Source organism: Trichogramma pretiosum, unplaced genomic scaffold, assembly GCF_000599845.2.
Source record: "Trichogramma pretiosum strain Unisexual culture from Peru unplaced genomic scaffold, Tpre_2.0 scaffold3, whole genome shotgun sequence".
NCBI classification, from domain to species: Eukaryota; Metazoa; Arthropoda; class Insecta; order Hymenoptera; family Trichogrammatidae; genus Trichogramma; species Trichogramma pretiosum.
Window position 1 is genome coordinate 1,683,345 of NW_019641698.1, and position 15,021 is coordinate 1,698,365.

At 40.7% G+C, this 15,021-nt stretch overlaps 2 protein-coding genes across 2 annotated transcripts; one reads left to right on the top strand and one right to left on the bottom strand.

Annotated features, from left to right (window-relative positions):
• The first annotated feature begins 1,915 nt into the window (after positions 1 to 1,915).
• LOC106650388 (myophilin) lies at positions 1,916 to 13,500 on the top strand. The gene is made up of 4 exons (XM_014368359.2): positions 1,916 to 2,228; positions 12,320 to 12,456; positions 12,541 to 12,745; positions 12,830 to 13,500. The coding sequence occupies exons 1-4, from the start codon at positions 2,175 to 2,177 to the stop codon at positions 12,998 to 13,000; spliced, it is 567 nt and encodes a 188-aa protein (XP_014223845.1). The 5' UTR covers positions 1,916 to 2,174; the 3' UTR covers positions 13,001 to 13,500.
• A 144-nt stretch (positions 13,501 to 13,644) lies between these two features.
• Positions 13,645 to 14,686, bottom strand: LOC106650447 (probable 28S ribosomal protein S6, mitochondrial). Its single transcript, XM_014368435.2, has 4 exons — positions 14,527 to 14,686; positions 14,313 to 14,452; positions 14,018 to 14,179; positions 13,645 to 13,811 (listed from the first exon to the last, which is right to left on the bottom strand). The coding sequence occupies exons 1-4, from the start codon at positions 14,569 to 14,571 to the stop codon at positions 13,703 to 13,705; spliced, it is 456 nt and encodes a 151-aa protein (XP_014223921.1). The 5' UTR covers positions 14,572 to 14,686; the 3' UTR covers positions 13,645 to 13,702.
• Positions 14,687 to 15,021: the final 335 nt, after the last annotated feature.

A 15,021-nucleotide genomic window follows, 5' to 3' on the forward strand; every position in this document is an offset into this window, starting at 1 on the left:
CATGATCCAAGAGTGCATCGATCGTATTCAGCAAGAAATTCACCGCTGCTCATTGCAACGGTGTGCGTCCCTACTTGTCCTGGGCATCGACTTGTATTGCACCGGCCAATATTTGTCGTTGCTGAGCTCGAATAGCATCTTCGCCAATTCATGACCATCGTAATTTTTCTTGCAAATAATTTGCAGCAGTGTTAATCCGTCTACGTTGGCTACATTTGGATCCCTTCATTTCTCAAAAGCAATCCAGCCAAATCGCTTCTACGATGGATCAGAACAAAGTGTAGCCGCGTGTGACCCCATTTGTCCCGAACGTCTCGAATAATATCTTCAACAAACAACTATCGAATTTTCTCTTGCAAATGATGGACAGAGCCGACAATCCGCTCCTATTGACCATATTCAGATCAGCGCCATACTTCAACAATAATTCGAACGACTTGATGAGCTAGTGTTCTAGTCACAGATGCAGTGGCGCTTCGTCTGATTTGTGCGTGAGGCAATCGGGATCCTAAATTTCTCGACGACGTCGTCGAAGCCATACCTGCAGGCCACATGAAAATGTGTCCGACTGAACTTGTCGGTGCAATTCACGTCGAACCTGTCGTATATTTTAAAAAGGTCCCGGATCACGACATCTTCGTTGGTCAACCTGCTGCATAATTCAGTCGTCAGACGAGTAGAATCAGCTGGTGCTGAAAAACCGTAAAACCAAGGGAAGAACGATTTCTCCACGCTCGATATGCAATCAAGCAGGATCCGATCGCACAAAAGTTAACAATTAAATTGCGCGATGCTCCGAAAATGGAAGTGCCTATCATTTGACATCATCGATCGATCGAGTTTGGGCAACACTATTAAACGTGACCGGGATTTAAACAATTGCGTCAGGCGCTCTTCGCCCGTAACGATCGATGTGTGTAAAGCTCTCGCAATTTTTGTTCCCAATAATCATCAATTTTTACGATGTCCTGTCTCATAGGCTGTCGAAGAATATCCATAGTGAACGCACGACGCGGTGGCATATTGGATTAGAACGCACGCAAATTTGACACACATACGTGTAAAAGCCAATCACGAAAAACTAGCAGAAATTCAGTATATAATAACTATCATTGATGTTATATCGATAAGATAAGGTGGACCGACGATAATTATGGCTCGATTGAATTTAGACGCGAGTACAATCGCCGATGAGCGTCGATCGGCGCTCGATAAATCAATTTAGGAAAGCGTAAGACGTACACACGATACACCCATCAAACAATATACCATACAACGTGCAGAGATTGACAGGTTTTCACGGAAAGCGGGCTCGATAAATTCCCTGCGTCGAGGGTAGGAGATGATGAATGCTCGCGGTATATTATATCGGTCGAGCTGCTGCTGCAGGGAGAGTCCCATAAGTTTGTTTTATTATAAACGCCGTCAGAGATTCTTCGAAAAACGTCAAAGCTCGAGCCTACATGGGCGCGCGCGCGGAGAAACTTTTGTGCGAAACTCGCATTATCCAGGAGAATAATAATAGGCGCGTGACAGAAACGACTGCGGAGCTCCAAAAAGGAGTGGGACAGCCGTACGTGATACGTATCGAGGAGTATAAGGACGCGTATAGGTATCGCGTCCGCGAAAAGAGCGTCTGTATGTGTGTGTGTTTGTGTACGTGTGCGTGTCGGTGTGCATGCCAATATACTCGCAAGCGCGCGCGTGGCGCTTGAATATTATTCGCGATTTATGTATAGGTATATAGGCAGTATGGAAACTGGAAAAGGTATCTCTCTCCTTTTCTTTCTCTCTGTCTCTGGAGGAGCGCAAGGAAGCAATCGGCATCTCCTCTTTTGCCTCTCTCTCTTTCTCGCTCTTACTCCTATATGTGCCTTGGAGTCGCGCGCGCTCTGCTCTCCTCGTGTGCGTGCTGCTGCTGCTGCTCTGCCGCCCGACTCTGCCTGTGAGCCGTGCTATCGGAGCAGCGTGCGCAAAGCAGTGTCAGTCGAGTAGAGAACTCACGAGTGTCCACTTTAGCTTCCGAGAGGCTCCCTGTCGTTACAAGCTCGTGTGTTATACTTACTTATCGGCAAGTTTTTCTGCACGTCGTGTGAACACGCACATCGTAAGATATTACGTTCAGTGAAGGTTTTTTTTCCACGAATTTTCCCCGCCAATAACAAGGAAACATAATGGCCTGCAACAGAGCAACCAAGTCCGGATTCGCCGCCGAGGCTCAGCGCAAAGTAAGTGTCTTTTCCGCGACTTTGTTTTTATCTCTCCTCGATGGATTGACATTTTCTTTTCTTTTCTTTTTCTGTTTTCGAAACGAGATCGGCGACTCTTTCAAGTGTTAATACCGACCGTGAAGTTGCTCGGTATATATATGTACTCGACGACTCTTTTTCTCAGTCCTTTTTAATCAATTCCGACATGTGCATCGACTCATTGTGATACGTCGCGATCACAAAATATTTTGAATTTTTACTCGAGTGTATCTTACGATGCCTTGAGAATCGTTACATATGCGCCATGCACATCTGCATGCGAGAACCACCTATTTGCTGAGTCGTAAAAAAGTCAAACAACAAAATCGGTGTCTTGACTCGTGTGTCGCGTCAGGAATACCGAATACAAAATTGTGCATCGAGCGCGCGAATCCGCGTGGCCACGAGCTCGCTCGAATTCAAATCGAAAGAAAAGAAGAGAAAAAAATCCGTTTCAAGCGTACGACTCGTAAATCGACCCAAATACCTCGAAATTTTCGCTTACCCATGCACACGCGCTGTATATAACAGCAACAACGCAGCTGAGTACACACACACATAAGTTCGCATATTATACATTCGCTCGCGTTTCTTGTGGCGAATGATTTTTCCAGAAAAATATCTGTATTATACATGCGTATGTTGCTTATCGCGCTATGTAAGCTCTCTCGCGCACGCGTGCATATGTTACAGTAACGTGAAAATGTGCACGGCATATACTAAAACGTTGAATATTATCGGTGCTCGCGGGCGACAACTTTTGCGCTAAAGAATCCAGGTGTTATCTCGCATTGTCGCGAAATCTTTCTCGTACCTATATATATATACACGTATTGTACGTTTAACGATCGGATCGATCGGTTAAATTGTATTACGTAAGCTTTTTTTGCGCTCGTTCGCGAGTTCGCGGCTGTATGCTCGTTACCAACTTTGTATCTGTATGCGTGCTCGAAGTCTCCGTCGGGCACACGTGTGCCCGCGGCTCGTTACGTATATACATAAACACACATGCAGTCAGTCTCATACCGAACCGACTGCGGAGTAGCAAAAAAATCGAAATCACGAAAACATTTTTAATACCGATCGGGGACGCCTTTTATACGCTGCGGAATATTGTTTTGGGTGAGTCAGACCGCGCGGGGACGAGAGCATGTTTCGAAGGCATAATATGGCTCGCACAGCTCTCCGCATAATATACCATAATAATGTCAAGGCTTTTTCCGAATAACATCTGCTCCGATCGTGCGCGCGAATCGTATACAACATATATATAGAAGGTGCGTGTATACCTCGAGCGACTTGGCTTACAGCGATAAGGATTTAAAAAAGTTAATTTTCACTTCTCTCTCTCGTACGCGCGTCCTTTCAATGTACATACATACGTACACACGCGAGCACATGACAGGCGGCGCAATCCCCATTCCGATCTCGATTTTGCGCCGCGGAGAGGATGCACACCTATATACCTACGAGAGCGACTAGTGTCTTAGTCGTCGTGTATATACGCGAGGGCGCGATACACATAATCAACGCTGTAAACACATGGTCTAGGATATTATACTGTACACAGCGCGGCGCGATTCTACGCGAATTTGAAGAAATCCTTTCTCACGCCCAACGAGCCTAGCTCCTTTACCCTGGCGCGCAAATTAGCAGTCATTAAAAAGCGAATTCCCGCGCTCTCCAACTGTGCGCCGAGTAAAGCTACCCTGGCTATATATGTACACGTTAAATGTGCGATGTGTGTTATGTGTGTGTGTGTGTGTGTGTGTCTGTGCTGTACTGCACCGTATATATACTGTACTCCTGTGGCGCGCGAAAAATAATAAGGAAATAACTTGGGGAAAATAAATTTTTACTCCGGCTTGCGCGCGCGCGCGTACCCGCATTTATACACGCGGTGCTACGTTATAGTATACGCGAAGGTATGCCGCCGTCCGTGCGGATTCTAAATTGCGCGAAACGCGTGTACGTATACGTATCGCTCGTATACCTGTGCACCATATTATGCGCGTTTATTATTCGCTCATTTCCAAGCTCGCAAAGTTCGATCGAAAAGGCGAAGCTTTTCCTCCGTTGACCGTTCGATCGAGCCTCGCTCGGCTGCCGCACGAGAGGATCCACACGTGCCGCTGACACGCACGCACGCACGCGCGCGCGCCTCTTCGCTACGATACTTTATATAGATTACGAAATTCGAGGGAAAGGACATCATCTTTTAAAAATAAAGCGAATATTATGTGAAACCACACCCATGGAACGTCACGAGCGTGGAGCGTCAACGGCAGCACGCACACACACACACTTACATAAGAGGGCCGTGAAAAAAGAGCGACGCTCGTTAAGCTTTCTTCTTTTCTGCGCGTCGATTATAAAAGCCAGCTGCCATATACAGCGTAGTGTTGTTGGCCTGCAAATATCACTCGCGCGAGCTTATGCCCGACGAAAAAGAAAAAAAATAAGAGGAAGAATAAGGTATATCGTATATGAAAACGCTTAGCTCAGCCCGATGGCCTCCGTATATTCGCGTGGCAGTATGTACGTGTATATATACTTATAAAAGAACGAAAAAAAAAGATCGTGTCATACATTCAATATTTGCAAACGAGAAGGAGGAGAATGGAAAAAGGGCAGATACTGCTGCTGCGCTCGCTCGCGCCGTTGAAGCAAATTAAAAGCGACACGAAAACTGGAAGACCGTGGTATACTTTATGCTTATAAGGATTTTTTTTGCTTTTTTTATTTATAAACACATAGGTACGCTATAGATGGTATCGTATCGGCCGCGTTAAGGTCACGGCGTGCACGAGAGCAGCAGCCCCGACGAGACGATGATCGGTAAGCTTCGCGGTGATTGTTGTATTGTACATGTATGTACGCGAAGCCGCCTACTGTGCGCGCATTATATTGTACATTATATAGCCATACGTGCCCGGCTACTATAGTAGACGTCGACGACGAAGCGATGTGTCATCCGCGCGAGTAAGGAAAATTATTATAAACAATTTCGAGATAGGCACGCACACAGCTGCGTGCTCGAGTATTATTACGTATTATAATAAATGTAGTGAGAGAGAAATGTAAAAGAGATTCGTCGACGATTTTTCACGATCATTTTTCGATCGATATCGTATATATAGCGCGATCGCAACCTCGATTCAGCTCTCTCTCTCTCTCGGCACGCGGCCGAATCGCTCGTTATTATATTATACACATGATCGGCGAAGTGCGTTTACAATATGTGCCAATTTATCAGCGGCAAATTTTGCGCGGCCGATTCTCTTGGAGCGCGCGCGCGACTCGACTCGATCGTTGTTTCACTAACCCACATACAATATTTTATATTTCACGCGAGCATAGGCCATCTCCGATATCATAATCGGCTTTCGATACTTATGTATATGAAGCGGGCGATCTTTTTTGCTGTACGATGTTGCTTCATTAAATCGCGGCGTCTTGCGTACCGATATGCCGTATTATGTATTGAGCGAGCTAGAGCGTATTCATCGACCGATTGTGTATACGCATCGCACACTCATTGCGCGCTCGTATCATCGTGGCGCGGCTATATGTGTATGCATCTCAAAAGTCCTGCCACATTGTCCAACCGACGATCTCTCGCGCTTGCGCCCGCCGACTATTATTACTTTTGCTCCAAGCTATTACAATAACGGCCGATTTCGAGACAGAGAGAAAGAGAGAGAGAAAGACATGTATGCATGATCCTTCATTACCCACGTGGCTTCGTATGATACTCGGTAATATGCCGTATAACAGCAAATAGCGGAGACGAGAGAAAGAGAGGAAAAAAAGGGAGAGAAAATCGTGATGATCATGCTCGGGTATACCCGCTATACAGTGTACATTGGAGCCCGTTGAGAAACTTCGATGCCCACGAGCATACATTTCTCGATTTTTATTCCCTCGTGTTTTTTATTTATTTTTTATTTTTTGAAGATCGCTGCAGAGTCTCGAGCGTATTATGTGCACGAGGCATAAATTATGTGTCCTTACGACCGTGCAATGACATCAACATTGAAACATTTAATCTTCCTCGATAATAACGACACATTATGTGTATTATGAGAAGATGATCGTCGTGACGTCAACTTTTTTTTCTGACGATATTGACGAATTAAAAAATTCACGAACTGTGTCGCAATAATGACATTTCGGCCCCGATCTTCATTGTTCCACTCTCGCATATGGTATACGCAATAATTATAAATTGATCAAATTTCGGGGACTGGCAAATATTTGCGCATATTTCATCGACTTTTATCAATTCAAACGAGGAGAAAAATAAATAAACGTCAAGCGAAATTTGCATCCCACACGCGCTTCTGTACGAGTCACCGATTAAATTCCTGCTGATCCAACTGGCTCGAATTCAGGTGATTTATAAATGTAGCCTGTATAAACGTTCTAATATCAAGCTGCGGTCTAATATGCATCATCGTCTTTGGGCAATTTTTTTCTCGCTCTCGTTCGTGCGTGCATGTATACAAGTTCACACGGCGCACATGTTATAAAGTAGCAGCGTCTGCGCGAGATGCGATGACCTCGAATCGTTCGATGAAAAACATGCCTTTTACGAAGACCATGTGTGCGCGCACGATGTATATTTCACGACGGGATGATATGCCCCAATATATGAATATGCGCACACATCATCGCGCACACACACACAGACGTGATCGCAAATTATCTCTCTCGCGAAAAATATGTATTACGCGAGCGTCAGAAAATCACTGCGCGCGCATATATACATGGTCCATTACTCGAGGCTGCTTCTCTCTCCTTCACGAGGAAGTGATTTAAAAGACCCGTAAAGTATCGTATACACATGGAGTTTCTCTTAAAATTTTGATAAGTATAGCAAAGAGCGCAGGTCGCCTAGGCACACGTGCATACACCATCGCGTATGTAACGTAATAATATTTTCATCGATGACACACGACGCGTATACGATCGATCGCGGCTTAATGAAAAATGCATCGATGCAAAAGAGTATATACACATCGCCGAGCATCGAGCAGACGCGCGCGCAAAGAGCTTTCGATGCTTAACTCGAGCCGCGATAATAAAATACACGAGCCGCCGCCGTTTACGTAAGTTCAGGAAGCTGAAATGTGCATTCCGATCCCGGTGAATCACGAAAATACAAATATAAACCTCGCAACTTTGCCTTGTGACAGCTGACTTATTGTGAATTATTGTTTTTTTTTTCGTTCTTTCGTTAATGCACGGGCAATCGTGTCACGCACTAGATCGATATTTTCACCGAGGGGGCGATCGGTATACACATGTATATTGTATATATTAAAGCATAAGTAAAGGTGGATCGAGAACGCGTTACAGATTCGCGTCGTCGCCGTCAGTTTATAAATAAAAACATTATAGGCTTGTAAAATCTGTATACAGACTCGGGAAGCCATCGCGGAGACAGGGCACGTATACATACATTACACGCGGAGCTCGAGCGTTAATGCACGAAACAAGTACAACATAATAAAATACTTTCGTTATCACGCCTTCTGTATGTATACACCGTACGTATATACTGTATAGAGAGAAAACTTTTAAAAAATGTCCGACTTGTATTTCAACGAGAGTAACATTATACAGAGAGAGAGAGAGAGAGAGAGATCGAAAGTTCGAATCGTCTAGCTGGATATAGGAGGGCATGGTATATAAAGCTATACTCGTGCACGGCAAGCATTTGCGCGGACTCTCGGCAATGCATATCGCGTATATGTAGTCGCGGCACTCACACGCCGCTGATAAAAATCCAAGCCGGTGTGTGCCACCTCGTCTACAACAACACGTTATGTGCCATTGTCGACGATTGACTTTTAAAAGTGTACATTATTTCATGCGACTTGAGTTTCGGCAACGTTTATATATTGTGTAGCTCCGTTACTTGAATTATGTGCTCGAGATTTGTTTGGAAATTCGCCTTCAAAAAGGAGTCTCGTGTTCTCTATATGTACGCGTTTACGTGATTTCCTTTTCAGCCATAAGGAAGAAGAAACCAAACAGACGCACAAACTTGTAAACTCGCTTGTCCAATTGCGAATTGTTTTCGCTTTCTTTTTCTTGATTTTGTAGTTCGTTTCTCCAGCTATTATCGCGGGGCGCTATTTGACAAGAAAAAAAGGCTTTTCGCTGTCTGTCGCGCTCGCGTTTGATACAGCACCTTGCCCACGTCACGCAACTGCTTCTACGTGTGCGTTTATAATATACATATATTTGTTGTAATACGGACGCGTCATCGGAGCTCAAGTTCAATGTTTAAAGGATTCGCACGACGGATGAGTATTATACACATCAGTGTAAGATGAATATATCGTGTTACTTTTGCGCAAGCCATAGAATACAGTCGCCTACTTGGATGTTACAAGTACTATACGCGAATATATACACATTATTATGTATGTATATCGAGCCTATATATTCTGTGAATTTTAAAAATCTTCCACTGTCCTCAGCCGTTGCAAATTCCTGACTCGGTTGTAGCAAAACGGTACTCCCGCGGCATTCTTTCTTTCTCGCAGGCGTACTTTATATACACACAGGCGCACACGTTTGTGTGTAAGTGTATAGCAAGTACGCGAACTTTTCCTTCGGGTGTTCAAAGCGCGCCTCGACTCGTGTATATTCTGTACACATATCCACTCCCTTAGACACTCAGCAGTTCTTGTACACACGTATGTGGTTCGGCTTTTATGCATTCCGATTTATTGCCGATTTTTCAACTCTCTCTCGCTCTTATCTTTTCAGCTCTTTACCCAAATGTTACATTATATCCATTCATCAAAATGAAAATTAAGCTCGCTCATATATTCATATTTTCACGAAGGCACAAGAGTCCACGCGCGGAGGAGGAGGAGGAAAAAAAGTTCTCAGGAATCGAAATTGCTTTCACCGCGGAGAGCCGGGGAGGCACCCGAGCGCGGCTGAGCGAGAAACAAAAATGCCAAATGTACGCGCGCATCGAGTTTATACATACACATTGAGCAAGCTCGCAACGTTAAAATAATATACAAGCATAAGTTGCGAAAGCGCTTCGCGAAAAAAGAGTCCATCGTGCAGTGTGTATAACACGTAAATACATCGAACCAAGTAAACGTCGTTCTCTGAGTTTACGTGTGTACGCGTTCGATCTCTCTCTTGGGAGTACCATAAGCTCTCGACCTTAAGCAGCCATTAGTATTAGCGCCTTGTACAGTCATCCTCGAAAAGTGCGAGATATATAAGGATATTGCAAGTTTTCACTCTATATGCCATACCACCAATAATGAATCATTTTCGACGGTTCGAGTAATGCAGCATGTAACCGATCAATTTTGTTTACGCCTCTTGTGACATTCGAATTTATTGTCAAGTGAAAAGTACAAGATAAACAACAAGCTGCATCGCAAAATTTTCCACACTTTTTACCGCACGGATACCCTACGCAGCCGCATTAGGTGCAGACCATACAACTCGTAGTTTCTAGGCGCGCACGTGCCTCGAATCTTGAAAAATTCATGACTTGGTAGTCAGCTCCACGCTTTGGCTTATACATGTATGGGGGTCTATCTGTCTCTCTCTCTCTCTCTTTCTTGCTCCTCTCTATCTCGTTGAAATGATGATGTGCGAAAGACGCCGAGGCAAATTTCGACCGTATATGGCAGCGACCTTGGTCATTATTATACCGCAAGATCCGAGAAAAGCACGAGTAGCGAGATTATGTATAAAATGTTATATTATATATACCGATGATGACATCAAAATCATTTATCAGTTGTGCAACGATGATAGATGCGCTTGAATTGTATTTATTATTATTGTGCGTGTCTGCGAGACAGTGGGTAGGAGTTTACGAGTTTATCGAGAAAAAAGAGCTTCCTGGATTATTATTAACAAAAAAAATGGAGAAAACGAAATGAAAAACAACAGCAAATTTTTTCTGAACAAAAGGCCTAAACTTTCCGTCCTGTTTTTCGCGCGCAACAATTTGCGATAGATCAACCGTGTTTGATGACTATTTCTCGTAAACGCAGAAATGAGCGTACTTACGAATATGACCCTCGGATTTTGCCGCTGAATAACAGTCTTGTGCAAACGCACGGTGTAGCTGTGTAGGCTGTGCCTCGCTCGCGGTCGCGCGCAAGCTGCACAGCAAACCAGCATCATTTAGGTCGCTGACTTATCTGACCGAGAGCTAATTAACGAACATGAGTTTACCCCCCGATGATCGCTACGATGACCTCAAGTAGATGCATTACTGCTACTGCAAATTTACAGGCAAAATTCGGATCGCACCGTAAATGTGTAATAAAGTGGATGGAGCTTTCAATTACAAATACGAGCTCCATGTATTGTGTTGTGGAAATGAGAAAAAGGAGTTTTAGCAGATATTCAGTTAACAAACGTGACTATTACTGCTGACTCTTGTACCATGATTCATTCAACGATTTATATACTTAAAATCTTATCGTCTTAACTATCTTCCGTGATTGTAAAGACTTGATTAAATTCACTATCGTAGTGAAAATGCGAAAAAGATTAAAGGCTGTTGTTTTATCTATGATTCAATCAAATCTAAATTTGCTTTTAAATCTCGATCCATTTAGAAATTTCGTTAAACTATCTATTGCTTATCGTAATTAGTACCATGTAATCTGATTATCAAAAATGTATGATTCATTAGCCGATTTGTTTGTAAAAATTGTCAGGATTCTGTTTTGTTAGTTTTGGATCCTTCACGAGGGAAAAAATAAAATTCTCATATCGCTCTCAGACTTCACCCATTCGAGGAAGTCTCTGTGATGAGGCGCAAGTTTAAGTCGTTATAGTGCATGATGAGCTACAATATGCTTCAGGTCTTAGCTAATTCCTAAATATAAACACGCACAATAGACGTCGTCGAGGCCACTGTGTGATAAAAAAAAATGTGCAAGAAAATCATTGCAGCACTGTATGTCCAATATACTCGTGATTAATCCTTGAAAATTTGCAACAACAAGTTCATTTTCGAGCCACAAATTTTAAAATTATACATTACGACTCGGTAACTTCGATATTGACTCGGCATTAAGAAACAATATGTTGTATGCAAAATGTACATGCTCAGACATTGATGCGAAACACGTATTACATATTTTTTTGTTTTTTGTTCTATTTCTAATGATTGGAAATAACCAATCATCGCATTTGAAGAAAAACATGCGATAAAAGTTTGCACTTACGCATGCATCAACAAGAAACGATGTAAATCGTTAAAAAAAGAACGATTACAATAAGGAATTATAGGCGGAAGTATACGTGCGGCATACATATATTTCATTGAACAAGTAACTTCTTTCTCGCTTGGTCAAACAAACGTCCAAGAGCGATATCTAACGAGTTTATTTGAATGAATAGGTGACATCGCTGTTGTGTTATTGAGCCTTTATGTATATATCGCACTGAAGGAAACGTTCGACGACGGTAATCTTACATCGTTACAGTTACACGACGTCTGTTCCTTAACGCAAATTTTATTGAGCCGTAAAAATCGATTCAGGTGATTTATTATCTGTTACGATTTTTTAATTTTGGTCGAAATAATTCGCACTCGTATTTATTCATGAAGTAACGTGTTTAACGTGCCTATTAATCATCGTAGATGAGGTTTAGTCTCTGCTATCGGTTAAAGATGAGATCATCAATGTAACGGATATTTTTAACCTATCACTACACAGGACGTAGTGACAAGTGACGCGTAGTTTTATGAAAATTTAATTCCTTCTACTCGTGAATTGATTTTTTTCACTCGAAAAAGAAAAACGTCTCTCCTAATTTCAATGTTAATGAGATTTCATAGCTATACATATGAAAAAGTGCGATATAAAAATACACGATAAATTAGCGCTAAAAAATCAATTATTTCCAGCAAATTACATAAAAATAATTTGGAATATTTTTTCTCGTGGTTGATTCTCAATTTTCATGTGTGTAGCTTGCGTTATGATCGACTTTAAAAGTAGTTTTTTACACGTTTATCGAGACTATGATAATAATTGTTTTTTCTATTTTTCCAGATCAACAGTAAATACAGCGAAGAATTGGCCCAAGAGAGCTTAGAATGGATCAAAACGATCACCAACGAAAACATCAACACAAGCGGAGATATGGACAACTTTTACGACACCTTGAAAGACGGTACGCTGCTTTGCCGGTAAGAATCTGATTATATTTTTACATTTTGTCATTTTTTCTTTTAAAAAATAGTACGTGATTCTTATTGCAATTTTTTCCGCAGACTGGTTAACTGCATCAAGCCTAACTCTGTAAGAAAAATTAATCAGTCCACTATGGCGTTCAAATGCATGGAAAATATCAATGGTTTCCTCGAGACGGCTCGCGATTTGGGAGTACCAGCTCAGGAGAGCTTCCAGACCGTCGATCTTTGGGAAAGACAGAATCTGAATTCTGTCGTTACCTGCCTTCAATCTCTCGGTAGAAAGGTAAACTACGCTCATTGCGATCTTTCTTATCGCCTTTCGATTGACGTACGTGATTGAAAATTTTAACTCTCTCGTAACTTGCAGGCTGGCAATTACGGTATGCCGAGCATCGGACCCAAAGAAGCCGACAAAAACATTCGCAACTTTTCCGAGGAGCAGCTCAAGGCCGGTCAAGGTATCATCAGTCTCCAATATGGTAGCAACAAAGGTGCCACTCAGAGCGGCATAAACTTTGGCAACACAAGACACATGTAAATTGTTGCTCGAGGTCCAAGAACGAAGCCTTCCAAAAATATATTTGCAGAATCAAAGACTATATATTAATCGAGAAGATTTTTATATCTATTGCAAACATGAAGCAAGGGAAATAACGATATTTTTTTAAATATAATTATACTTTCGTACAGACTATGAAAAATCTTGAGAAACTCCCTTTTTTGACGTTAGCCTTTTTTAAATATTAATTGGTACTCTGGAAGTACAGAAAAAAATATTTATAAATAATCATAAAAATGTACTGAGCCATTTTCACCTTGTTAAGATTTAATTGACAAATGAAACTCTTTTGCGCAGGAGATGCAATGTAACTTTTACTTGCACTTGATTTCAAAGAGATACATCTATCATGAATATAAATTTCCATTTTAAGTATTAAACTAATGTAAACATGAAAATGTTTATGTATAGAATGAAAACAAAAACAAATCTTATGGTCATTGTATTTAAAAATTGTTAAAATAATCTAATGAGATATAAGAATGTACTAAAAATAAAATAAAATATAATAAAATATTATTAAAAAGTGTGACACTGAGTGCCACTTAAAAATTTTCATGACTTCTTCATTTTTTTGAACCCATATTATGTACTGTTATTGAGAATAGATAGTCAAATAGATTTTCAAAATTATTTTATTACTCAACAAATATATACAATAAACAATAAGACCTCAACTGTCTATCTTTGGAAAGGATAGTAATCTAATCCAGTATTAAATTTAAACTTCCTCTTCTCTTTTTTAGCTTTGGCTTTTTCTCCAATAGCAACCATCTTCTGCACAGTTGGTCTGTAATAAAAAAAGAATGGCATTACTGCATGTTTAAAAAAAAGTTTTAACTGTTCAAATCAGACTTAGTGTAACAAAAGTCAATATAAGTATACAAGACTACGTATGTTAGATTTTCAATTTTCAAACTATACATTTCTCAATCGATTGCTGTATTTTTATTATAAAATCAAAATTAGATTAAAGTAAATATCTTGTATATGTACCTGTAAGCTGGAGGTAAATTCTCTTCATGGAATGTGCACTGCATTTCTTCTGGTACAATTTTGTTGTAAATTTTGCATCTTACTACATCAACATCGCGTAAACATTCTTCTTGGATTTTAACTAATTTTGCAGGAGGAGCATCAAAGTGGAGAACAAAATGACTATAAAGTACAATTGGATATTAATCTACTATTGATTATATTTTATTTGCTATACATGGATGTTTCATTAAAAAAATGTTTTTTCATTAAAGTAATTGTAGCAATTGAAATTAGATGACCATTAAATACTCACTTAGCTTCATGATGTATTCTACTGTTCGCAGACATTCTGTATGGCAAGGGTTTTAACCCTAGGTTGTCAATTTGTCGAATAAAGCCACCTTTATCAAAAATTGACTCAGCAGCTCGTTTCAATGTGTTTACTACCTCTGGCTATAAAAATCACATAACAAATTACCATATTTACGTTTGATTATTAAAACGTCAATTTTTGTATTTATTATTACTCTTGACATAGTGCGAAGCAGCAATGGCATCTCGTAGGTCGGCATTTTGACAAATTAACACTCAATTAACAACAAATCACGTTGTGCAGATTATGAAATTAAAAAAAATTTTCTCACTGACTGATATAAAATATTAGCAATTCGCCATTCTATTTCATAACCTACAATGTACGAACCTGCAATTTTAGTCGTCTGCAATCTCAATCGCTCACTGAAACATGCCGGTCTAAACGCGGGTAATTCAATAGCGATTAGAATTTTTGAAAGGCATAAAATTACAAAAAATTTAAATTGCTACATATTTTCATTACTACAAATTTTTTGTTGAGTAATTTAATTAAAATAAATATATCATATATTCAATAAAAAATACTGATTTTATTTTGCTACGGCGAGAGTTTAATAGAACGTAATTTTCAACCTTTTCTTTTCATCCCAAGAAAACCTTTTTGATCGATAGGGGAATTGTGAAATGATAATGATTTAATAAAAACA

Excerpts from the sequence above, each read along its gene's own strand:
- LOC106650388 (XM_014368359.2), top strand. The coding sequence starts at position 2,175 with ATGGCCTGCAACAGAGCAACCAAGTCCGGATTCGCCGCCGAGGCTCAG. Across the intron at positions 12,457-12,540 it reads GACGGTACGCTGCTTTGCCG|ACTGGTTAACTGCATCAAGC; the intron begins GTAAGAATCTGA and ends TTTTTTCCGCAG. Across the intron at positions 12,746-12,829 it reads TTCAATCTCTCGGTAGAAAG|GCTGGCAATTACGGTATGCC; the intron begins GTAAACTACGCT and ends CGTAACTTGCAG.
- LOC106650447 (XM_014368435.2), bottom strand. The coding sequence starts at position 14,571 with ATGCCGACCTACGAGATGCCATTGCTGCTTCGCACTATGTCAAGA. Across the intron at positions 14,180-14,312 it reads AGAATACATCATGAAGCTAA|TCATTTTGTTCTCCACTTTG; the intron begins GTGAGTATTTAA and ends TGTACTTTATAG. Across the intron at positions 13,812-14,017 it reads AATTTACCTCCAGCTTACAG|ACCAACTGTGCAGAAGATGG; the intron begins GTACATATACAA and ends TTTTTATTACAG.